The sequence below is a fragment of the Carassius gibelio genome, chromosome A25 (genome assembly GCF_023724105.1).
Source record: "Carassius gibelio isolate Cgi1373 ecotype wild population from Czech Republic chromosome A25, carGib1.2-hapl.c, whole genome shotgun sequence".
NCBI classification, from domain to species: Eukaryota; Metazoa; Chordata; class Actinopteri; order Cypriniformes; family Cyprinidae; genus Carassius; species Carassius gibelio.
Window position 1 is genome coordinate 8795368 of NC_068395.1, and position 25643 is coordinate 8821010.

Here is a 25643-nt window from a genome sequence, read left to right on the forward strand (position 1 = left end):
CTTGTTTGACAGTGACAACAAACATTATTTCTCGAGTGGCTTGTAACCAAACATCATGACATCTCATTTGATTGGCTTCTGTTAATCACACACAAGACTATTAAACGTTCTCAGATTTGGTAACTGGCGCTTAAATAAAATGTTTATTTTTTATGCTTTTTTGCCCTTTTTGACGTTTAATAACCTGTGGTGAACTTCTATTGAATCATTTTTTTTATGTGCATTGTTCTACGATAATTGTTTTGTCTGTTCTGCTAAAAAAAAAAGACAACATATGGGTTTGGAATCACTTGAAAGTGGGTGAATCATGGCTGTTTTCATTTTTGGATGAACAGTTCCTTAAATGTGTTGTTTGTTGTGTTATTTCAATCTGTACAGTTCAAACTGAAAGCTTGGGCAAAAGATTTCTTTTTATTGTGGTGCACAAACCACTTGAACCATTCCTTACCTCAGCTTGGCTTTTACTTTTGTAGCAGAAGACAGCAGTGGTGACAATCACCTCGGCTCAGAAGCCCACCACCACAGTCATTACAGCAGGGGCCCGTGTGCAGCCTGCGCCGCAGACAGTCCTCAAGCCCTCCGTGTCCCCTCAGAGTCCCATCACCACCCCTGCTGCTGCCCCAGCTAACAGAGCCCCTGTCCTCTCTCAGGTACTGCTAAACCATTTTCATTCATAATGTCACTTACTATTAATGGACATGAATTCTATTTCATTAAAATGCTGGGACTTTTCATTTCAGGAAATGCAAGAGAATGTAAAGAAGTGCAGGAACTTCCTAGCGACGCTCATCAAACTGGCATCCCATAATTCCCCCTCGCCAGAAACATCTCGGAATGTGAAGGCACTAGTGCAGGATCTGCTGGTAAGCCTTAGCTTTTTAGTGTAGCTCTGCATCACTAGCAGCAATGTTTTGATTGAGACACTTCATTATTGTTTCACTGTCAATAAACCAATTGATCTAGTAGTTCATTTCCTCTAGTGATATTCTTATTCTAACCTATAGATGTCAGCAGTTGCAGGGCTCAAAATAAACCTTTTCCTTTTTTCAGACAGGGCAGTAAAGGTGTCTATACATAGCCACATTATGGCTGCTCTGTTCCTGCAGAAGCACTTTTGTGTACATTTTACAGTTTAAATTTGGCAAAGTTGTCATTTTTCTTTGTTTTGATGTTTTTACCTTTTATTCAACTTTTGTTTTTTAACATGCATAATTTGCCACAAGGCTATGAATTCACACCTAATGCCCCTGATTACCATTGTGTAAACATTTATTTATTATAGCATGCGGGTAAGATGTTAATAAACCCACACAGAATATTAGATCCAATCAGACATATGAAAAAAGCAAAAGTAATTCAGCGGTACCTCGTCTTCTCTCTTTCATCCTCTTAAAACATCTTTACATCAGCGCATCTTGTCTGCACTACAAGAGAGCCGCTGCACGCTGCGATAACCAGACTTTCGCTCACGTTTAGAGACGGTTAAAAGAAATGTCAGTTGCCTGATCGGGTCATTGTTGCATGTTGCATGCAATTAGTTTAACTCATTACGTTAAAGTCTGTTGATATCACCGTTATTTAATATGGCTGTTAACACAGAAGTGATGAGACCTGTTTTCCGGGTTTAGTCAGGTGACATTCGGCAGCCAAAATCACACAAAATTATGTCAAAATGCCCGCCCTGCGGAGTATCCTCATAAATGTAAGTAATTGTTGAGAAAGAAATCCATTTGCGGTCTTTAAGGCACAGCCGCCTAATAAAGCTGTCATTAATGTTAATCAAACAACAAAAGAAAAGAGAGCTCTTGATCACTGCTCTTGACTAAATAACTTGCGTAACTTTAATTATAAGGATTCATCTGTTTTTAATGTACAATGTAATGTTCATTTCTGTATATTTCTATCCCTGAATACTAGGATACTTGTTAGACCTAAACGGTTTCCTTAATGCAAATTAGGTTCTGAGTTTAGTTGATAATATTAGTTAAATAAATTATAATATTCAGGGATGTGATATCTTCTCTGCGTGGAGTAACATCTGGCACAATCACAGTTTGTACTTCTTATTAAAACAAATATAAAGCAAATAAGTATCATTTTTAGTCATTAAATTTAGTTAACATACACTGTGTGGAATTTGAACAGATTTTTATTCCTATTTTGATGTAAACTTGTAAATTAATGAACAGTCATGAATATTGTCTCAAAAGTCATGGATAAGTCATATTGGTAAAAATGTGTATGAATCATGTATTTAAGGCATTTCAAGGCTTTAAAAGATTTATTGAAACAAACTTTCAGTACTTATATACTGTGACAGGAGTAAATCTTTTCATAAAGCATGTGCGGTTTTATCTGTGATATAACTGATGTGCATTTTGCCTTCTAAAATCTGCAAAGGACGCAAAAATTGAGCCTGAGGAGTTTACAAATCGCCTTCAGACGGAGTTGAAATCATCTCCTCAACCGTACCTGATCCCTTTTTTGAAGGTAGGACTCAAAAAAAACAGTTGCACTTATTGTTCTTAATTCGAGAAACCAAAAACATGTAAATTCTGTTATCATTTGCTCACCCTCATGTCTTTTTGTAAAACATAAAGGAAGAAATTTTAAAAAAGATGGTAACTAAATTGTTTCAGTTCTCATTGACAAAAAAACCCCAACAACAATGAAAATCAATGGAGACTGAAACCGTTTTATCAACATTCTTCAGATGTTTACTTTTGTGTTCAGCAGAAGAGATAAAATAATACAGGTTCTGAACGACATGAAGGTGACCAAATGATGACAGAATTTAAATGTTTGGGTGGGCTATGCTTTTAAGATGCTAAATTTAGATTTTGTTTACATAAACTTGAAATTTGTCTCCCCTTCTCTTTGTACAGAAAAGCCTGCCTGCTCTGCGTCTGACTCTTCTGAATTCCCAGCAATCTTTAACTCAGCTGTCTCAGACTGCTACTACATCCACCCCACTGTCGGTGAACACAATTAAAGCTCCAGCGCCGAGCACACAGCCCACCACTGTATCTGCCATCAGACCAGCTGCTGCCCTGGCTTCCACTACAACCATGGTACTCATGCTTTCCTAGGGTCTATTGTAGGCTTGGGCAATATATTGAACATCCAATGTGTGTGTGTGTGTGTGTATATATATTAGGGCTGCACGATATTGGGAAAAAATGACATTGCGATATTTTATTTTTCTGCGATTATATATTGCGATATTTTTTCTTACAAACAAATGGGTTGAGCACACTTACATTCTCATTTTAAATGATTTAAACATCGACACCATCGTGTCAATTGATTAATATGCGCGAGGGAGAGAGAGCAAGACAGAGCTCGTGTTGTTTGAAAACGGCTCGCTCTCTCTCTGTCTCTCGGTCTTTCTCTCTCTCTCAATTCAATTCATATTGCTTTATTGGCATGACATACAAGCATTGTACATATCAGAATAGAAACAAAACAAAAATACATATATTCATAAGAAAAAAAGAAGAAAAATTACAAAAAAATTACATGCAAAATAAATCCATATACATTTCTATAAACATTGATGGTACTTCTAATGTACTCTCTCTGTCTCTCTCGTGCGCGCTCTCTCTCTAACAGCAGCGCGCCAGCCCAGCGCCGCGTCCTAGGCACGGTTCTGTTGTGTAAAGACCATAGGTAAAGACACAGAAAACGCAAGGCAGCCACCACGCTTCTGGGACGCTTCAGACACGCAAAGCTCACGCCACGCAGCCAGTGTATCACCGGCCTCTGTCTTTCTCGCGCACGCTCTGTCTCTCTGTCTGTCTCGCGCGCGCGCTCTCTCTCTCTTTGTGTATCTCTCGCGCGCGCTCTTTCTCTCAGTCTCTCTCGCGCGCTCTCTCTCTCGCTCCTGTTGAACTTGCATGTGTTTTTCAGTCCTGTCAATGATAAACTTTCACTCTATGATGGTTCAGCTGTGCAATTAATCCGCGAATCGCATTCGTCAAGGGCCGGGGAGCAGCTGGCCCATACAGTTAATGAATAATGGATCAACTACGACAGCCTATATCGCACATCCTGTGATGTGACTATCGTGGATTCGTACATCACGATATCGATGCTTAAACAACACATCGTGCAGCCCTTAAAAATAAATATATTAGGCGTGTAACGGTACATGTATTCGTGCCGGACTGTTTCGGTACAGGGCTTTTGGTACGGTGCACGTGTATACCGAATGACCGAATGCAATATTTTGTGCGCGGAACATGGGTACATTTTCGTTTTTCCAAACGAACATATTAAGTGGCGGAAGTCTCCGCGTTCAGCGCAAATCCCGCCCTGCAGCTGATTCTAAGGCCGGTGACACACTGGCTGCGTGGCGTGAGCGTGACGTTTCTGCTGCGTGTCAGTTGCGTGACGCCTGCTTCGCGTTTTCTGTGTCTTTACACACCAGAATGGTGCCTGACGCGGCGGCGCTGGCGCATTGCTGCTACTGTAGGTGACGTATAGGGAGACCACAGACAGACCAGGATCTTGACTTCACAACAACAATATCTATACTTCATGTTGAGCATAAATATAAAGCCTACTGATAAAGGACACTGTCAACAGTATTGACGGCAAAATAGACTATGTTTGACAGGAGCAATATGCCAGTGTGTGACCGGCCTAAGGTTTTCAAAAGGCATCATGCGAGTGTGAACATCACTACAACTAGGAAAAAAACGAATGAAATTCAAATGCAGCTCCCGTCGGCATTTAAACCGACAAAATTCTCTTAATGTCCGATCGGGCCAATACTATAACGAAATGTGAGCAGGTCTAAAAACTGAAAATGTTCATGCTGCACTTTACACTTTGGAAAAGTTATATATATTTTTTAAATATGAGCAGGCCTACAAGCTGGGATTGGAAATGCTGCACTGTAATCATAGTTATTTATATATATTTTTCATTATATTTTATTATGATATTGGTTTATGACAGAGTATTTTATTTAGTGGAGAACCTTTGCAGCAGTATTTTATTTCCTATTCTTTTTTTATTTTATATATATTTTATTAAAAAGTATTTAAAACAAAAAGTGTATAGTAATAAATAACCTGCAGTTTAATGTTTGCATTTCTTACCCTTACTGTACCGAAAATGAAACGAACCGTGACTTTAAAACCGAGGTACGTACCGAACCATGATTTTTGCGTACCGTTACACCCCCTAATATATATATATATATATGTGTGTGTGTGTGTGTGTGTGTGTGTGTGTGTGTGTGTGTGTGTGTGTGTGTGTGTGTGTGTGTGTGTGTGTGTGTGTGTGTGTATATATATATATATATATATATATATATATATATATATATACACACACACACACACAGTTTCTGTGGGGTCTTAAAAAGCCAATGTAGTTGTATAAAATTTAAGGCCTTAAAAAGTCTTAAATTGTACAAGAAAGACTTAATTATGATTAAGAGGTCTTAAAATTGGAGACGGAAAGACCAGAATTGCGATAAGGCTGAATGTGACAATCAAACAAAAGGCTAAGGTTATGATTTCGTTGAATAAACACGAGCGCTTCACATTCAAAGTTTGGTGCTGCGCTGCTTTGTGTTCTGCTCTAACGGGGGAAAGTTATATTTCTACCATACGCTCCACCTGCTGGCAGAGAATGAATGAGCATTTTCAATACAACTGTTTTGTTCAGAGTTCAGAATAATGCTAAAATTGATCAATGTTTTTACCCTTCAAACATGCAGAGCTTGAAATGTGAACTGGTGAAACGATATAAAGACAGTGCATTCTAAAAATCTAAACATAGGGGTGTGTGATTTACTAGGTTAGACCATTGACTGTATAAGGGTTAGACTAGTGTGTGCGTTCAGGCATTTAGAGTGTGTTCTTTCACTGCATGCATTAATCAGACTATTAAAATGCATTTAGAATTATTACAATTTAATATGGGGCAGAAACTTTATATTTATATAATTTCATATAGTTAACGTCACATGAAGAGTGTCGCTGTTTTTTTTTTCTCCAAAAGCAAGCATGATTACAAATGTGATATTGAATTTATACAAGTTAAATAAACAAGTAGTTCATATTAAGGGATTATGTTTTAGACACCATATTTACTGTTTTTGCGCTTTCTTCAAAAAAAAAAAAAAAAAAAAGAAAAGAAAAAACACAGCACAGCGTCTCTGAGCAACAGGAGGCTGTTTTGTTCCCGAATCAACCTTTTAAATGATTCGGTTCAATCGAGTGACTCTCTGATTAACAGTGATTTACTGCCGCCTACTGGCGGATTTAATTTCACATTTAAGGTATCTTTTCATTTTTTTTTATTATTTCAAACATTAGTTTTCAATATTTTGTTTAAAATACCAACACATTATCCATGCTTTTATAACTGCAGGTTAAGGTATTTTATGTCCCTCTGAACTGGATTAAACAGTGTGTAAATGCATGTAAATGACACTCCTAACAGCAGTTTCTGTGTTTTCTCTGCATTGCAAAGATAAATGCTGTTGATGCTGATTTTATTTGCTTGGTAACAACCCAAATGGAAGAATCTGACTTAAGAGATGGTGCACAGTTTTAGAAAAAAAATGACTTAAAGGTTAAAATGCCCATAAAACTTGATAGAAATTATACATTTCTATTACTGCTGTTAACTGACCAGACAGAATATGAAGAATTCAGAATATCAGTCCGCTGTCCACGGTAGTCCTTATGATATCAGCACAATAACACACGCAGCAAAATATAATCTAATTATCATTATTGATAAAATCCCAGAATATTTTGGAGGTCTTTTTTTTTTTTAATCAATATCGCACACCCCTAATTTGTTATTTAATTGATATAATTTATTGATGATAATTGTTTAAATTAATATATTAATCCTTTGACTTTAAAGGCTTAAATGTAAAGTTTATAATTTTATAAAACTTTTTTTTTGTGAAAACATGTATCTGAACTGTAAATTAAGCTTTTTTTACAGTAATTTTATGGTACTATAGAAATTGCTATACCCCGCTCATACGGTATAAATTTTATGCATTCAGGTTTAAAAAAGGTTCACATATAAGTTATTTATATATTAGGACTATTTTAATGCATCTGTTTATTTGGCCATTAAGTTAGTTTTCTAAAGCTCATGTTATTAGATTAATTTTATGATCTTAGGCTTGGTAAGATACATTAGCATCTCGGATTCAAACTTCAGTAGATAAAAATAACTCAGAATTTTCGAATCCTCTGTGGTTTTGTTCTCCTCAGGCTGTTAAGAGGCCTGGGGTTCAGGCTACTCCGACACGGATGCCGATGGTGATTACACAGACAGTCCGTGCTCAAGGTAAGTTATTGAGAGACTTAATGAGCTTAGAGTCCATTTTAAACCCACTAAAGGAAAGTTATTGAAGCTTAAGTGTTCCTTTTCTCATGCAAGACTCCAATGGACGTTCCCCAGTACAATTTCAAGTTTTATTGCAGGTGCTTTTGGGACACCCTTGCAAGTGAGGAGCCCCATGAGTGTGGCTGTTCAAGCCATGGCCAATCAGAAACAGAAGCTGAATGACCCCGGGGGTGGGACTTTCAGGTAGGGTTTCTAAAAGTCCAGTAGGAGGCAGCGTTTCTCTAGAATTGTTAGTTGTTTCATGGCATTGGGGCATTACAGAATTTGAGAGCTTTTCTTAAATTAATAAACACAGGCAGCTTCTCAATAGAAAACAATATTTGTGTTAATAAAAAATAAAATAAATGTAAAACATACATTAATTTATAGTACTGTATAAATTAAAATAATAATTATTATTATTATAAAAAACTTATTTTATTTGCATATACAAAACATAACCTTGTCTAAATATATCTTATAAATTAAGTTAATTTCATTTAATTTGAGTGTTTAAGTGTCTGTGTATAATGTATATGTGTGTGTGTGTGTGTGTGTGTGTATGTGTATATATATATATCATAATATCATAATATAGGCTGTTCCATGCATTGTAAATCTATTCTTGTATCTCCTCCATTGGTGTATGCAGGGATGATGATGACATCAATGACGTGGCGTCCATGGCTGGTGTGAACCTGAATGAGGAGAACGCCCGTATCTTGGCCACAGGTTCAGAGCTGGTGGGCACCCAGATCCATTCCTGTAAGGACGAGGCCTTCCTTCCTGCCAGCCTGCTACACAAACGGCTCCTGGAGACTGGTACGCAATAACCCGCCGCTGCAATACTCTCATCGGCATTCTGGCAATGTGCTTGTCAGGATCAGTTTCTCCTGGCAGGTTTACAGTCATAAAGAGGTTTAAGCTGTACCGCCACTGTGTGGGCAGTTAATATTCTGTCTAATTACTGTATCAGTGTTGACTGACGTTGTTTGAGGGCGGATCTTTAAATGGGTGTGGGATTATGAATGGATTTAAACAAAAAGCTGATGAAAGCCGGCCCAATGAGACCGGAAAGATGTGTCACTCTTTTCTAAGCTTTATGATTCAGCTGCTTGATTTAAACCCCACACAGAGAGACAGCTGTATAGATGAGATGTTTGGCCATATTTAAGGATCTGGACACTAATACATTGTACTACATGATTTCTAAATCATCTAGCCAAGCAGTAGCCTACAACCTGGAGAAATCAGTCACTATTAGTTGTTAATAATAATTAATAATAAATCAGTTAATGTTAGTATTACTTTTGTTGTTAATAACTATATATTTATACATGGACAAAATATCAAAGTCCCCTCTCTTTGATCTCTGCCTAAGACTAGGGCTCTTTTCTAGTGCACTTCCACTGGTCACTCACTTGCTAAGTCAGGCTAATGAATGTCCTGTGTCTGAGCTTGAGCCCTCCTCAGGCTGTGTGTGAATACTTTACAGGCCGTCTTCTGATGGCTCTCTGTTAGTTTGCTGTGTGGTGAAATGTGAGGTTGCCTCGGGCCTCTTCCCTGACAAGGTCACTTCCATGCAGTCTGAATGTCCCTGCATAAACAAACAATGCACATTTCAAGGAATCGATGCCTTCGAATCTGAATACCCGTAGATGCTACATGTAAACAAATAGGATTTTCTATATTTCACAGAAAATGTGAGCATGCTTGCCCTCATAAGTCACAGACATGCTAGGGTACTGAAGGTGACGCTGAGGTCTTCTAGATAGTCGCTAGGTGGGTCTTAGGGTATTCCAGAGCACTTACTTGCGTGACCACCACTAGCAAGCCAAGTTTGAATGCTACATTGTAAATGTGAGATATTTACAGTACTGGTTACTATATAATACTGTATAATATAATGTAATTCTATACAATATCATTACAGTTTCAGAGAACTATTTTCAATTTTAATATATATAAAAAAAAAAAAGTATGGTAATTTATTTCTGTGATGGCGAAACTGTTACTGATTCTAATATGATTTTAGACTCAAGAAGTTTTCGTAAAGGTTTTCTTTGCTCCATGACTAAATAGGAAAAGGTGCATATCAACACAAAATAGGCTCTATAATCAAGACCAGACACCTAAATGCTATACATGCACCAGCATCTCATTAATAATTAGTTAACCTTCACATACATCACGTGAAGAAACAGGAGACTGTTGTACAGGAGACTGTTGTATAGACATGAAGCAGGTTTTTGGATCCTCTCATCCCAAAAAAGTGTCCTCCATTATTGTATTTAAGCAAACTCTTTCTCCCCCCGTGCACTTGATTTAGCACACAGTGCATACCAATGAGTGCCTGCGGATATGTGCTATTACATGGAGCCCGGCTGTGGTTGTTATGCTGTCGCCGGTGGGGTGGAGTGTGTTAAAAATGTAAATCTTCCTCCGGGGGAGTTCTGTGTGTGTGTGTGTGTGTGTGTGTGTGTGTGTGTGTGTGTGTGTGTGTGTGATGATTTCAGCTTAATGGCTGGAGGAGGGAACGGGGAGGAGGAGTGTTGCGCCACCTGCTGGATATGATGTTGAGAGAGTGATGGGAAAAGAGTGAGTGAGTGTGTGGGTGTGACAGATGCAAAGTGTGGCAGTGAAGTGTTTACCAGTTAAATTAGGTCATATCATGAGGCAGGTTTGAGAAGCAAAACAATAACACTTGTCTTTTTAATTGGTTTTGTGCTCCAGGCTCAAAGAATAATTTTTTCTCTACCTTCCAGAGTGACTTTAACACCAAACTTTGTATCTTTTCAGCCAAGAAGTTCGGCGTGACAGAGATGTCAATGGAGACGGTCACTCTCATTTCTCACGCCACTCAGTCCAGGCTGCGCTCCATGCTGGAGAAAGTCTCGGCCGTTGCGCAACACCGCGCTGACGCCTGCAAAGTAAGAACCAATACCTGAGCCACTCGCTTCAGAACTTCAAAGAAAAACCACAAACTGACTATTCCTGCTTAAAATTTCTTGTTATATGTCCTTCACGCTGAAAATGTAACCATTAATGTTAACACTAACCTGTGTCTTGATCATGGATGATACACAAGAGTAGACTACACCAAGTAAGACTAGTAAGGGTAAGACCTTTGTTGTACAGCTCATTAAACTGAACTCATTTTATCTTACTAACTACTTATAATTCCTTTTATATCTCCAATACAAAAATCTGTCAATATTATTTTCAAACTGATCAATTATTTTTACATGATTAAACATTTTTTTATTTTATTTACTTGTTTAATCAGGATGGTCCCGTTGAGATACAATATCTCTTCTACCAGGGAGTCCTGGTCAAGATAGGCAGCAAAGGACAAAGTTACAAAGAAATACATATCACCATACATAAAATAAACATAAAACACAATTTTCTAAAAAGAGTACAAATCCTAGTCAGTTATTAAAATGTAGATTGCTCTATGTAAACAGACTTTAAAATATTTTTTAACATAGCGAGATATGGTATAGATTCCATATGTAATGCACCTTGAAGCTCATTCCATACATATGGAGCATAATAAGAAAAAGCAGACCAACCCATCTCTGTATGAAAAATCATTATCTTAAGGAAGAGTTTATCTGTTGATCCGGTGTTATAAATATTTGTGCAATATGTCAACAAACTAGATAAATACTGTGGTAATTTACCCACTAAAGCTTTTAAAATAAAAAAATTAACATTAACAGTGATGTGTGCGGACACTTGTACCAGTATCAAATCATAAAGCAGCATGATAAAGTACATCCAATGTTTTCAAAAAACATTCATAGGTGCATGCATATAAATTGTATCACTATAGTCCAATACTGATAAGAAGAGCACTTTCTACTAAACATTTTTGAGCAACAAAGGAGAAACATTTTTTAAATGAAAATAAATACCTAACGTTGGTCTCAATTTCTTTAAAAAACTGTCGATATGAGATCAAGCCAGGTACCAATATATTTGTAAAATGCAACCCTTTCTATCTTTGTACCATTTAAAGTTTGAATCATAAAATAATTTAATGATAATCTGGACTGTGTAAAATTCATGCATTTAGTTTTTTTTTAGCATTTAACACTAATTTTAAGTTACCAAGAGAAGTCTGAAATAAATTAAAAACATTCTGTAGAGAGTCCATTGCCACTTTAAAGATGGAGCCAAAGTGCAGATGATAGCATTATCTGCATAAAAGTGTACATTTGCTTGCTCAACTCCTTTACCAAGTTCATTTATATAGATGGAAAATAAAATTGGTCCCAAAATTGATCCTTGAGGAACACCTGTCTTCACTATTAAAGGAGCAGAAACATAATTATCTGTGTACACACATTGAGTTCTTCCAGTCAAATAATCAGTGATCCACTTCAACACTATATCACTAAAACCTACATATCTAAAGGGTTAGTTCACCCAAAAATGAAAATTATGTCTTTAATAACTCACCCTTATGCTGTTCCAAACATGTAAGACCTACTTTTATCTTCGGAACACAGTTTAAGATATTTTAGATTTAGTCCGAGAGCTCTCAGTCCCTTCATTGAAGCTGTGTGTACGGTATACTGTCCATGTCCAGAAAGGTAAGAAAAACATCATCAAAGTAGTCCATGTGACATCAGAGGGTCAGTTAGAATTTTCTGAAGCTTCGAAAATACATTTTGGTCCAAAAATAGCAAAAACGACGACTTTATTCAGCATTGTCTTCTCTTCCATGTCTGTGTGAGAGAGAGTTCAAATCAAAGCAGTCTGGATATCCGGTTCGCGAACGAATCATTCAGTTCACCAAATCGAACTGAATCGTTTTAAACGGTTCTCATCTCTAATATGCATTAATCCACAAATGACTTAAGCTGTTAACTTTTTTTAATGTGGCTGACACTCCCTCGGAGTTAAAACAAACCAATATCTCGGAGTAATTCATGTACTCAAACAGTACAGTGACTGAACTGGAAGAGAAGACAATGCTGAATAAAGTCGTTGTTTTTGCTATTTTTGGTCCAAAATGTATTTTCGATGCTTCAAAAAATTCTAACTGACCCTATGATGTCACATGGACTACTTTGATGATGTTTTTCTTACCTTTCTGGACATGGACAGTATACCGTACACACAGCTTCAATGGAGGGACTGAGAGCTCTCGGACTAAATCTAAAATATCTTAAACTGTGTTCTGAAGATAAAAGTAGGTCTTACATGTTTGGAACAGCATAAGGGTGAGTTATTAATGACATAATTTTCATTTTTGGGCGAACTAACCCTTTAAGCCTTAGCAACAAAAGATCATAATTCAAATAATCTTGTTCTGTGTTCTTTGGAATTATGGACTTAAATTATGGATTTTTTTAAGTACCATATAGTGTGTATGTGTGTACATAATATATATACATATATTCACACATATTCCGTATAATCACTGGCAGTGTGAAAGTGCAAAGTCTACCGAACTGGGAACAATTGCCGGGACACATTACTTGTGTATCCGGAATCGCAGTGTGAAAGGGGCTATACAAAAAGGTTGTGCTGCTTAATATTTGTGTGGAAACCGTAAGAGATGTCAATCAAAAAATAATTCAGAAACCAAATTGGTATTGATCATAATAGGTTGTAATAATGTAGATCACCAAACCTTCCTGTGTTTTTGCTAAGTGAATTTTTTTATTTATTATTTAATTATTGTATTTTAATTGAACCTAGTTTTGTTAACCTTGTTATCATAGAAGACCAAAAGTTATTCAGCTTGAGGGGAAAGAAAAAGTTCCCAAAAATGGAAATCTAGACTTTCATTTTGTGCTATGAAGAAAAAGAATGTTGTAGAGAGGATACAGTGTCATGTTGCGATTTGTCCCATTCTGATTTTGGAACAAACTGTTCAAAATGAGTAACTGGCACAGCTGTATGAAGTCAGCCTGTTGACGTCAGCGAAAAAACAAGCCAAACTTGAATGGAGACGAGAAAAGTTGGCCCTGCGAGTGAGGCGAAGCCTCAGCGCAAAAGAAAGTGCGTGAGAAGAGATGAGAAGAGCAGTGCCGTTCCTGCTGCTAATAGGTTATAGCCTCAGAAGTGCACAAAAATGCGTGGGTTCCTGTGTGTGTGTGTGTGTGTCTGCGCGTCGCTCAGCTTTGGTCCTCCGCTGCGCCTCACACAGCTCTTTTACCTGCAATGCTAGAACAACCATCGCAGGAAAAAGAGTTGGGGGTTGCCTCAAAGAAACACTGCGAAATGCACAATTATCCCATTAGCTCTGGGTGACCTACTAACTTCACTTTCTTTTACGAGTGAAAGAGAAAAGAGTGAAACTTTAGGCAAACTGGGGAAAAGTTATTTCATGCTTATAACAACGTAAAGGTGATGAACTTGTTGATGATAAGTCCTGTTTTTTGTTTCCCCAGGATGAGGAGCTGTACGAGCAGGCATCAGATGTGCGGACCCAGCTGAAATTCTTTGAGCAGCTGGAGAAGATTGAGAAGCAGAGGAAAGATGATGAAGAACGGGAGCTGCTCATGAAAGCCGCAAAAGTAGGTTTGAGAGATGCGGGAGTGGCATCAGTGCCTTGCCAGTTTAACGCTAGCTTTTCCTGCATGTGTTGGCCCCTGTTTAAAAGAAACCGGTTGTGCTTTTAAGCCTTGGAGAGAAAAGGCAGTGTTATTAAGACATAAGATTGCACTTGGTCTCCTTCATGCTGCAGCAAATTGCAGTAATGGCAAAGCCTGAGGGATTTATCCAGTCTCAAGTTGATTTGATTATACTGTTGCCTGGACTGGAGTACATCAGGGGAAAGGGAATGAGTCTTCTGTTAGGAGCGAGAGAAGATGTTTTAAATTTGCCTTGAAGTTGCTTTCTTTCTAAGGAAGTGACACTATCTCACTCACAGTTTGTTGGGGAAAAATCATGTTATATGTAATGAACCTTTAGGCATCACTACCTTTTTGGCAACAATCAAATGAATGCTGCTTAAAAAATTATCAAGACTACATAGCTTTAAAAAAAACAAACTGCTAGATATGAGGTTTAGAAGAAACCTTCTCCCTGTTTATATATATATATATATATATATATATATATATATATATATATATATATATATATATATATATATATAATATATATATATATATATATATATATATATATATTCATATATTTATTTTGAGATTTGCTAAAAAGAAAAAAAAACATTAAAGGTTAACGTTGAGCTTTTGATGATAAAATGATAACCACGTTAACATGAAGAACATTTGCATAATTAAATATCCGATATTGACCAATACACATTAAAACACACACACACACACATATATATATATATATATATATATACACCAGCTGATAATAAATGTACATGTTTTGGGGGACGTCTCAATTATTTTCTGTGGGAATCAGCAGTATCAGCAGTATCACAGATACTAACAGTACAGTTTGTACTGAACTCAGAGTATTCCTTTTGGAAAGGTGTTTTTTTTTTCACTACTTTAACAAATCAGATCCCATTTCTCTTGGTCTGTTCAGGAAGAGCGTATTATTCAATATTAAAATTCTGGTTTATATAAGCTGATAATTATTTTCATGGTATTGCCGATAACGATAATTTTCAGGTTAAAATTAAATCTATTTTGTCAAAAAAAATTGTATCAATTGTTTTGGATGCTATAAGTATATATTCTTTGTATATTCCTTATACAAAGATTTAGTCAAAGATTACAACTGACAGTGAAATTTGATTATTAGAAATTAATAAATTAACTTTAGGGAGGCCAAACATGAATGGTTTAATATCCAAAATAGGTTGATACTGTTAAATTAAATTTATTTCTCAAGTTAAAAACTTTTTTTTAAATCTGTAATATCAGCCAATACTTAATGTACACAAATTTTTGTGGGATGATAGTATTTTAATCAGAACATTAAGCCATGTTACTGGGATTTAAGTTAACCAAAACAAATTAACTCCTATATTTATATAGACCTGTAAGGAATGGAATTGCATATTGCATAATATTACTCCCAAATCAGTTCATAACTATGTAATTTGTGATGGTGGCACTGCATATAGATTCCAAAGCAGCAACAAACGGCTAGTAGCGACTTCCCAGCATGCATTGCTCTCTCTTGAAGTTTCACTCCTTAAGATACAGTGGGGTGTGACAATTCCCCACAGGAAAAGGACATGGCAACATGAAAGCAGAGGTAATTAGTTTACTTAAACGACAAAAGCTGATGATGACGCCAACGATGTCCCGCTCCAAACTGACTCCCAGTGCACTGCCGTCCCTATTCTAATTAATGCAGTCTGCTAATTGAGATGTCAGCCAGAAGATAATTGTTCTTATGTTTTCTGTTGCTGGTCTCACATAAAAACTGTTTGGGAATAGACTTGACCCATCTACATTTTGTTTGTCATCATGGTAGAATAACTGGCCCTGTTTGCAAACATTAATGCTTTCCTAATGTAAATGTCATTTTAAAAGATGGTATTTTTTGTTGTTATTTACTGCTAATAGTGTTGTTTCAAATTTGTATGCTGCTGATATTTTTTAATGGCAGTATGTTCATTTTTGTTCCTTTTTTTGTTACTTTTTGATTGTTTTCTGAGCGGATATTTCTGCACTAATTTTGTTCATCCGAATCTTGAATCTAATTTAAACCGGTCTATTTTAGTTCTAATGTTTCTCTTTGCTTGCAGAGTCGCTCGAGGCAGGAGGATCCCGAACAGGCTCGGCTTAAACAGAAAGCTAAAGAGGTGAGCTTTATGGAAGACTATTTAATAGTACTAATAAAAGTGCTTGACATACATTTTTCATGGTTATGTCATTGCCATGACTTTGACATCATTTAGTCTGACATTGAGAAAAATGGTTTCATACGTTTCCTAACAAGTTTATATTACCGCATGGGGTGGGGGGGGGGGGGGGTCATCAATTTGCTCAGATGTCACATCACCTTGCTGCCTTCATGAGTTTAATATGGGTTAATCTTTGGCTTGTGGGGGGCATGACATGTCTGAGCACTGTGGATTTTTCATCATGTTTAATGCTACTGAAAGCAAAATTACTTCATTTCATGAAAGGAAAAGCAGATATTAGGCGTTTCTCAATGTCAAGCATACTTCCTTGGTAGGACTGATCCTTCCAAGTCACTTCCTTCAGAGGCTAGGTGAGACTCCTCTTTAGCATACGGAGAACACGTAAATGGATCGGGCTAGCAAGTGCACGTAATTGCATCATTACGTCAGTGAAAAGGTCTGTTTGAATAACGCTAATGGTATCATTAAATTACTTTGGACAGCTTAACTAGTTATTTATAAAAGAAATGCCGTTGACGCAAACAATTGTTAAATGACTGGTCCGGTTCAGTTAACCATTTGTGTTTGTATAATTTACAATATGGTAGTAATTTGTACTGGCATTTAATAGTCAAACTTTACTTATATTTACTACAGTTATAACAAATGTTTGGTAACGTAAATAAAAACCGTTAACGCTCCGACTACGTTAATGTTCGACATTTTTGCATTTTTGAACTAATGTTAGATAGCAAAGCTGTCTGCATAGGATTGTGGGTGATTTGAGAGCGCGAAGGATACACATATGCATCCTTTCCTGTGTATGGGATATTCTTTGAACGAAGGACTCAGTCCTTGGTTGAAATTCCGAGGATCCTCGACATTGGAACAGTCCTTCGACGGATGTCGATGACGTAGCATCCTCGAAATACTGGCTTCCGAGGATCCTTCCTTGACATTGAGAAACACCTATTGTGAGAATGGTTGCTGTTTTCCATTCAGGAAGAATAAATGGGGACTCGTGCTGTAAATCTTCAAACAGATACCAAAGCACTATCAAAAAATTGGAAAAAAAATGGTTTCAATTTGGATAAGTCGGGCAAAAAATAGTCCTCATTAGCACAATAAACAGCTTTCATGCTGTAATTTCTATTTAATGCCAAGCAAGAACTTTGGATGCAGAAATTGGCTCATTTTTAGAAAAAGAAAAAAAAACACACACACATGCCTCTGTTGTCATTTCCCCGCCTTTCTGTAAATAAGCAATTTACACACCATATGTCCCAATGTCACCATATGTCTCTGTTTGTATTGACAACCACTGTTAGATCTCATCCGTCAAAGAGGATCTTTTCTGAACCCCAGCGATCATTCAAAGCATGTTTTATTCAAATCTAGAGCCGCAGAGCCCATTGACTCTCTGTTGCTGTGGATATATTGTTTGTTTCAGCACTCTGTTGTTTTTCTTACCTGAGGGCATATCGTTATGAAGAAAGAAAGAAAGCAGCACTTCTTAAAGCTTCTTTGGTCTTGCTGCATCTACTTTTTTAGATCACAGTATAGCTAACTAGACTAGAAAGAGAAACGCTGAACAGTACAGTTCTATTTATTTACATGGTTCACCTCAAAGCAAAATGGCAGCTCCTCTTCTCTGTTGAAAGACAGTTTTAAAGCCTAGACAGCTGCCTCCTCCCTCCTGTTTTCTTACCTGACTCTTACTAAAACAAGAAGTTGGAGTGAAACATGTCAAATGGGTCTTGCACCATTTTTCTTTTCTTTTTTTAAGGATATTTTACTAGTAGTACAGATTTTTATTTCACCCAGGCAGCACAGTAAAATTCTATATATATTTACATTTTATATTTTTGCTTATAAGCAATTCATGTAAATTAAAAAAAAGTAAATATTTATTTACCTTAATATTTATAATTTTAAAATGTATATAAAGGTGTATGCATGCATGTGTGTTTCAGGAAAAAATATATTTATTTTAATTTGCTTTATAATTTAAAGCAAGATTTTTATTTATTTTTTATTTTTTGCTTTAAATTATACAGCTTTATATAGTGTTTCGGAAAAAGTATTACTTTTTATATTAAACATTCTTCAAAAATGTATTTACAATTTATGATAAGCTTTTGGCTTAATTTTTTCAATCACTTTTATGTATAAAGCTATAATTTATTTTCGGATTGTAACATGTTAAACACTTTAACAATTTTTTTTCCTTAGTGTTTTTTGTCAGCTTTAATTTTATAATATATTTTTAACCGTACAGATTATGTTTGTTGATTCAGTCAACAAGACAAACCAATGAACGTCTTAATTTTGCTCCTAATATTTTCAAAACTGCACATGTTGTATACATAATCTGTTGCTAATGGGATGTGAAAACTTTTTTTGGAGCTTGCTCTGCTGTCTGGTTTTCTTGGATTGTTACTTTGGCTCATTATCTTGGGTTTGCGCCTCGTGCTTCACCTTGTTAATAAGGAGTTCTGGAAGGTGATAGATCCTCCAAACCCCCCAGAGCTCAAAACTGCCAGTCACTCACAGAAAAAATCTGCAGCTGATAATCAGCATATCAAAGACTCCAAGAATTGCGCTAGAATTAGGATCAGGAATGGTGTTTTTGTTTTCTCACGTCCTTGACTTCATCCAGCACTCCTAATTGAACCGCTACACTCGACATCAACCTGTGCGGTTATTAAGGTGTTTCTCTCAGGCGAGTCATTCTGGTGGGCCGAACTGCAGATAAGGATCAATAGAGATGGAGAGCAGCGCTGGCAGGCTCACTGGCTCTGCCTTTCTCACTCGCGCCTGACCTTTGTAAATGATTATAGACTACAAGCATTTCTTTCTATGCCGCCTCCTGTCTCTCGGTCTCACAAATAGACAGGCAGACAATTGAGAGAAAATGGCATTTCGACAAAACTAGTGCTTTTTGAACTCCACAACAACATCACCTGAAAGTAATATAAAAAATATACACATTTTGTGTAAAGACTTACAAAAATTAATAATATTAATCAGCACAATATTTTCAACATTGTTAATAATGTTTCTTGAGCAGTAAATCTTTACTTTAGAATGATCTCTGGAGGATCATGTGACACTGAAAATTCAAGTATTGGTGCTGAAATTCAGCTTTGCATCACAAAAGAGCTGTTTTCTGTTGTAATGTTTTATTATTTATTTCTAAGTTATAATTTATGTAATATTACTTTTCACTCTTTCTATATAGATATTTCGCAAATTTAATATAAATGTTTTTACTAAAGGCTGCTCCTAAAAGACTTAAAAAAAACAAAAATAAAAAATAGCTGACACCAAACTTTTGAATGGTAGTATGTATAGAATTTATTCAATTTTTTTTTATAGAACCGTATTTGCATCATCTAATAAACTATTTTATTTATTCTTATTATGATTTAATACTAATGTTTTTTTTTTACACTACCAAGCTGAATCTACCTTAAACTTCCAGCATCATGAATATACCAGAAGTAAAATGAGCCTGTTTATTGATTGATTATATACTTGATGCAAGAAGGATTCAAGACTTTATATTAGTGAAATTTGATAAAAAAATAAAAAGATAATGCATTTAAAGGGTTAGTTCAGCCAAATATTAAAATTATGTCATTAATAACTCACCCTCATGTCGTTTCAAACCCGTAAGACCTCTGTTTATCTTCAGAACACAGTTTAAGATACTTTAGATTTAGTCCGAGAGCTCTCAGTCCCTCCATTGAAGCTGTGTGTACGGTATACTGTCCATGTCCAGAAAGGTAAGAAAAACATCATCAAAGTAGTCCATGTGACATCAGAGGGTCAGTTAGAATATTTTGAAGCATCAAAAATACATTTTGGTCCAAAAATAGCAAAAACTATGACCTTACACATCGTTGTCTTCTCTTCCGGGTTACGGGTTTGGAATGACATGAGGGTGAGTTATTAATGACATAATTGTAATATATGGGTGAACTAACCCTTTAAAAGTGTTTAATTTATTCTGACTGAATTATTTCAGCTCTGAAACAAATAGTCCCGCCCAAAACTTGCACAATTGGTTTAGAATTGTTTTTTTTAAATATTATAGTATTTATTTTAGCATATTTATTAAAAATTAGAATAAAAACCCTGGATTTTTTTATTTTATATGCAGATTTGTAAAGTTGTGTAACAACAATGTAAAGCTTTCATTGCTATTACATACTATTTACACATACTTTAAGAAACAGGCAGTTTACTAATATATATATATATATATATATATATATATATATATATATATATATATATATATATATACTGGAAAGTAAGCAGTATGCTATTATTCCATTTGAACACAACCATAGTGAGTCCCCCTTTTTTATTTTAATGGAAGCGATTGGAGGTTCTCCAATCTGTATTCACAGTGGTGAACAACCGTGTTAAAGCTGAGCAGCAGGTTTTCTGATTGAGGTCAGTCATTAAATGCTGATTATGTGGAGCTACACAGCTCTGGATTACAGATGGCATAACTAGGTTCCCCTTTCACTCCTCATCAAATAATCGAATATGAACGCTAGTCAGCGCTCTAGCTGCAGGCGGTAAGAGAAGATCAGCAGCGACACCAAACAGCCCCTGTCCTTCTAGAACCTTCCATTAAACACTGCAAGTCACTGCATTGTGTTCATACAGGGCATCCTTACCTCACATTACTTCAAATAGATTCACGCACACCCCACCGTCCGTCTCTTTTATGTGCCCTCGGGCGCATTCACCGTAGCTGTCAGGGCCAGGTGAAAGTTCAGTGCACCAGATCACTGACATGCAGCGGTGGCGCTGGGCGTGTTTACATGTCAGCTCGCCCTCTCTGGGGCATCCATGCGTGTGCATGCAATGTGCACGACTTCCCTTCCGATTAGCATAACCCTGACTTAATTAGCATGTAAACGTTGCCTTGAATTAGCGGTTTGTCAATTTCCCACTCTTCATTATGTTATTTAGTACGTATTTGTGAAAGGAGGGGCAGGCGGTGCAAATATTTGGATGAATTGTTTCTAGCAGCACAAGTGACAAATTCAGTCAATTAAATGAAAATGTTTTACTCTGTGACTACTTTAAGTCATTCCCACAAAAGAAAAATGGTGTTACAATTGTTTTTATCTTTCGTACCCCACAGATCTTTCATACCCCCACAGGCTCAAATACCCCTTTTATCAATCAGTAGATTTTTTCCCTAAATAAAATAAATAAATAAAAGATATCATTGAGCATTATTAATAATGTAAAGTTAACAAATATCTGTAGTCTTATCATAATTAAATGTTTTAATATATTCTATACACAGATGTACCGATATGATATAAAAATATATAAATGCTATTATGTTTATATTTTTAAATATACTTTTGTATGAATGTGTGTGTGTGTGTGTGTGTGTGTGTGTGTTTGCGTGTGTGTGTGTGTGTGTATATATACACACACACACACACACACACACACACTCGTGGCCAGAAGTTTTGGCAGTGACAAAAATTTTGTTTTGCAAAGTTTTCTGCTTAAGCTGTTGTGGTGTTAATTCACATCATTTCTAGATTATTGTGTAGAGTGACAAGCTTGTACTTGTGTAGAGTACAAGCTCCATTTGCCAATAAATTAACTTTTAACAACAAAACTATTTTTCATCCTGACAAAAAATGACCAGCTAACATTGACAAATAATATCAGCAGCACATGTGAAAGTGTGAATAAGTACTAGGCAGGTTAATCATTCTAATTAGATTGTAAGAGCAGACTGATTGCTATAAAAGGAGAGAAGAAGCATTTACAATCATTGTGTTCTTGTTAGCATTGGTTAGCTCCAAAGAAACACGTGCAGCCATCGTGGCTTTGCATCAAAATGGCCTCACATGCAAGGAAATTGCTACAAAGAATATTGCACCTGAATGAACCATTTACCAGCTCTTCAAGAACTTCACAGAGAGAGGTTCGACTGCATTGAAGAAGTCTTCAGGATATTCCAGAGTGTCCAGCAAGCACCAGGACCATCTCCTGAGGAGTCAGCTACAGCTACACCAGCACCAGCCTACCTACAGAGCTTGGTCAGTAATGGCAGCAGGTTGGTCTGAGAGCATCTGCAGGCACAGTGAGGACAAGACCTCCGGACAACGGCCTGGTGTCAAGCAAAGAAGCCAGTTCTCTTCCAAGAAAAACCTCAAGGACAGACTGAAATTCTGCACAAAGTACAAGGATTGGACAACAGAAGACTGGTGCAATGTTATTTTCTCTGATGAAGCTCCTTTCTGACTGTTTGGGACATCTGGAAAATCAATTGTTCGGAGAAGAAAAGGTCAACGTGTCCTGTGTTGTGCCAACAGTGTAGCATCCTGAGACCATCCATGTGTGGGGTTGATTTTCAACCAAGGGAGTGTGCTTTCTTATAGTTCGACCCTCTATGACACTTTGGCAATTGAATCGTCATTGGATAGTAAATATTTTAGTTTAATCGCCAGTCAGTCAAGCTTTATAATAATCAAGTATTATTTAAGAATAGAACTTTAGTAATTAGAAGTAAACTTGATAACTATGTTTGAATGCTTATTAGTCATTTTAATTGAACATTGTGTGTGTGTGTGTGTGTGTGTGTGTGTGTGTGTGTATACACACACACACACACACACACACACACATTGTTTTTGTGAAAAGTGGGTTCATCCCATAGGAGTAATGGTTTTTATACTGTAAAAACTGTATATTCTATTGCCCTTCACCAATGCTACACCTAAACCTAACCCTCATAGGAAACTTTTTGCATTTTTACTTTCTCAAAAAAACTAATTCTGTATGATTTATAAGCGCTTTGAAAAATGGGGACATGGGTTATGTCCTCATAAGTCACCCTCTCCTTGTAATACCTGTGTCATACCCATGTTATTATACAGAGTTGTGTCCTGATGTGTCACAAAAACAAGAGCACACACACACACAGTGGGTACGGAAAGTATTCAGACCCCCTTAAATTTTTCACTCTGTTATATTGCAGCCATTTGCTAAAATCATTTAAGTTCATTTTTTCCCTCGTTAATGTACACACAGCACCCAATATTGACAGAAAAAAAGAGAATTTTTGACATTTTTGTACGTTAATTAAAAAAGAAAAACTGAAATATCACATGGTCCTAAGTATTCCTAACTGCATTTTAATCATGAATTGATAAAAAAAAAAAACAATACAATGTTTACAAAAACAATACATGTGCAGTGTTTGATTTTTATTAGACTGTATAATTTCAAAATCTGCAGCAGTGGTCTGACTTTAGCTTTGTGAAATTATGCTACAGAAACCAAAGACAGGCTGAATGAGACACAGATTCACTCTCTGACAGCAAGCGGCGCTTATGAAACTGTAATACAGCGTAACCTTGGTTACCGGTGCATCTGTATAAATGTTAATATAGATTAATTGTTGTTAAAGTTACAAAGTTACTTGCCAGGATGGGTATTTAGAAAAACTTTGTATTAGGGCTGCACGATGTGTCGTTTAAGCATCGATATCGTGATGTACGAATCCACAATAGTCACATCGCAGGATGTGCGATGTAGGCTGTCGTAGTTGATCCGTTATTCATTGATTGTACGTGCCAGCTGCTCCCTGGCCCTTGACGAATGCGATTTGTGGATTAATTGCACAGCTTAACCATCATAGAGTGAAAGTTTTTCATTGACAGGACTGAAAAACACATGCAAGTTTAACAGGAGAGAGAGAGAGAGAGAGAGAGTGAGCCCCGGCTGCACACTCACAGTCTTCAAACAACACGAGCGCTGTCTGCTCTCTCTCCCTCGCGCATATTACTCAATTGACACGATTTTGTCGATGTTTAAATCATTTAAAATGAGAATGTAAGTGTGCTCACCCCATTTTTGTTTGTAAGAAAAAATTCGATTAGATTTTATATCGCAATATATATTGCAGAAAAATAAAATATCGCAATGTAATTTTTTCCCCAATATCGTGCAGCCCTACTTTGTATGTATATGCTTGTTCAGGCGGCCACACATGTCAGAGATGTGGCTGTCTGTAAATGAGCTGTACATGGAACACAGTGCGCGAGTACTAAATGTAGTTGTCTTTCAAATGCTTATTAATTCGGTTGAATTTTTAAATTAGAAAGTCTTAAAAACGCATGCAAATGATCAAATTTCGTGACTACGCTGCAGTGGCCCTATCGGGCAAGTGACAAATCTGTACTGTCCCGAACGTCTTTCTTGCTGGCCCCAGGCCATCGGGCAGTCCTTATTGTCGAGCCCTGACTTCATAACTCCAGCGGCCACTGCGGCTCGGTGAACACACTTTCTAATGGGGTCGTTGATGACACAAAACTGTTCTTGCTGCTAGTGTTTTTTTTTTTTGTGCAAGTTCATGGCCACAGTGGTGTGAGTGTCAGGGTGAGGAGAGGTGAGGACTCTCTCTGCATTCTGTGCCCAGCAGTGCTCACTCCGAGTGGAGGAACAGAGGGTGCGCAGCCCCCTCCTCATCCACCCCTTCTGGCATGGCTGGCTCTGTCACTGCCTGCTAGGGTGAGATGACTTTACCTGCGGGCTGTGCTTTTTGAAAATCACTCGCTCTCTCATTCCCTCATGGAAAGAAATTGAATTAAGCACCCAGATACGAGAGAGAAAGCTCTGAGTTATTTGCTGCATTGAAGCTATGCATGATGTTAGGAGCTTCATTTGCTCTATAGAGCTCTTCAGGGCAGTTTGGAATGAATGTAAAACACACAGCATACAAATATTTGAAAATGATAATTATAGTAACGGAATGTGATACACAGTAATACTTATTTGGAAACGTGTTATTCACCGACATACACAATGTATAAACTGTCTGTTTCACATGAGTGGTTTTGATGTAACGCTCATGCAGTTAATACTGATTAAATGTTCTTGCCTTTCAGATGCAGCAGCAGGAACTCGCCCAGATGAGACAGCGGGATGCCAACCTCACAGCCCTAGCCGCCATCGGACCCCGCAAGAAACGCAAGCTTGACTCTCCTGGGGCCTCAGCAGGTGCAGAGGTAAGACCCTTGGGACCTTGTTGGTTCATGTGGGCCAATGCCAAGTGAATTAAAGCATGTCAGCTCCTGAAGTGTAAGATGTTTCCCTCACAAAGTCTTAAGTAAGGTTTTCTTCAAACCCAGAAAATATATATATTAAAAAAAATGATTACAAAAGCAAATCTTAAGAATACAAAATTGTCATCATCATTGTCAAGCTTTTGCTACAGAGGTATTTCTAGTTTTTGAAATGGTCTTGGTTGCTTTAATATTCTTCATCATTCTTTAATAAAGAGATAAGAGTTCAAAGCCATAAACCAAACTAACCAAGTCTAAAATGGTTCACATTACAAACATAAAATAGAAGCATGAAATGTAATAAAGACTACAAGATTGTGTACTTTTGTGTGAGAATGAACTACAAAGCACTGCAA

At 36.8% G+C, this 25643-nt stretch overlaps 1 protein-coding gene across 2 annotated transcripts in view; it reads left to right on the top strand.

Moving 5' to 3' along the window:
- The window catches only part of LOC127946702 (transcription initiation factor TFIID subunit 4), a 41654-nt gene that overhangs the window by 2359 nt on the left and 13652 nt on the right, over positions 1-25643 (top strand). Inside the window, exons 3-13 of one of the 2 annotated variants that reach the window (XM_052543417.1) lie at positions 474-650; positions 741-863; positions 2401-2490; positions 2886-3071; positions 7254-7329; positions 7467-7572; positions 8021-8190; positions 10168-10298; positions 13779-13904; positions 16070-16126; positions 25111-25230. In XM_052543417.1, the coding sequence (XP_052399377.1) occupies positions 474-650; positions 741-863; positions 2401-2490; positions 2886-3071; positions 7254-7329; positions 7467-7572; positions 8021-8190; positions 10168-10298; positions 13779-13904; positions 16070-16126; positions 25111-25230 (1362 nt within the window). The remainder of the gene's footprint in view (positions 1-473; positions 651-740; positions 864-2400; positions 2491-2885; positions 3072-7253; positions 7330-7466; positions 7573-8020; positions 8191-10167; positions 10299-13778; positions 13905-16069; positions 16127-25110; positions 25231-25643) is intronic. The other variant, XM_052543418.1, reaches the window with a different exon arrangement.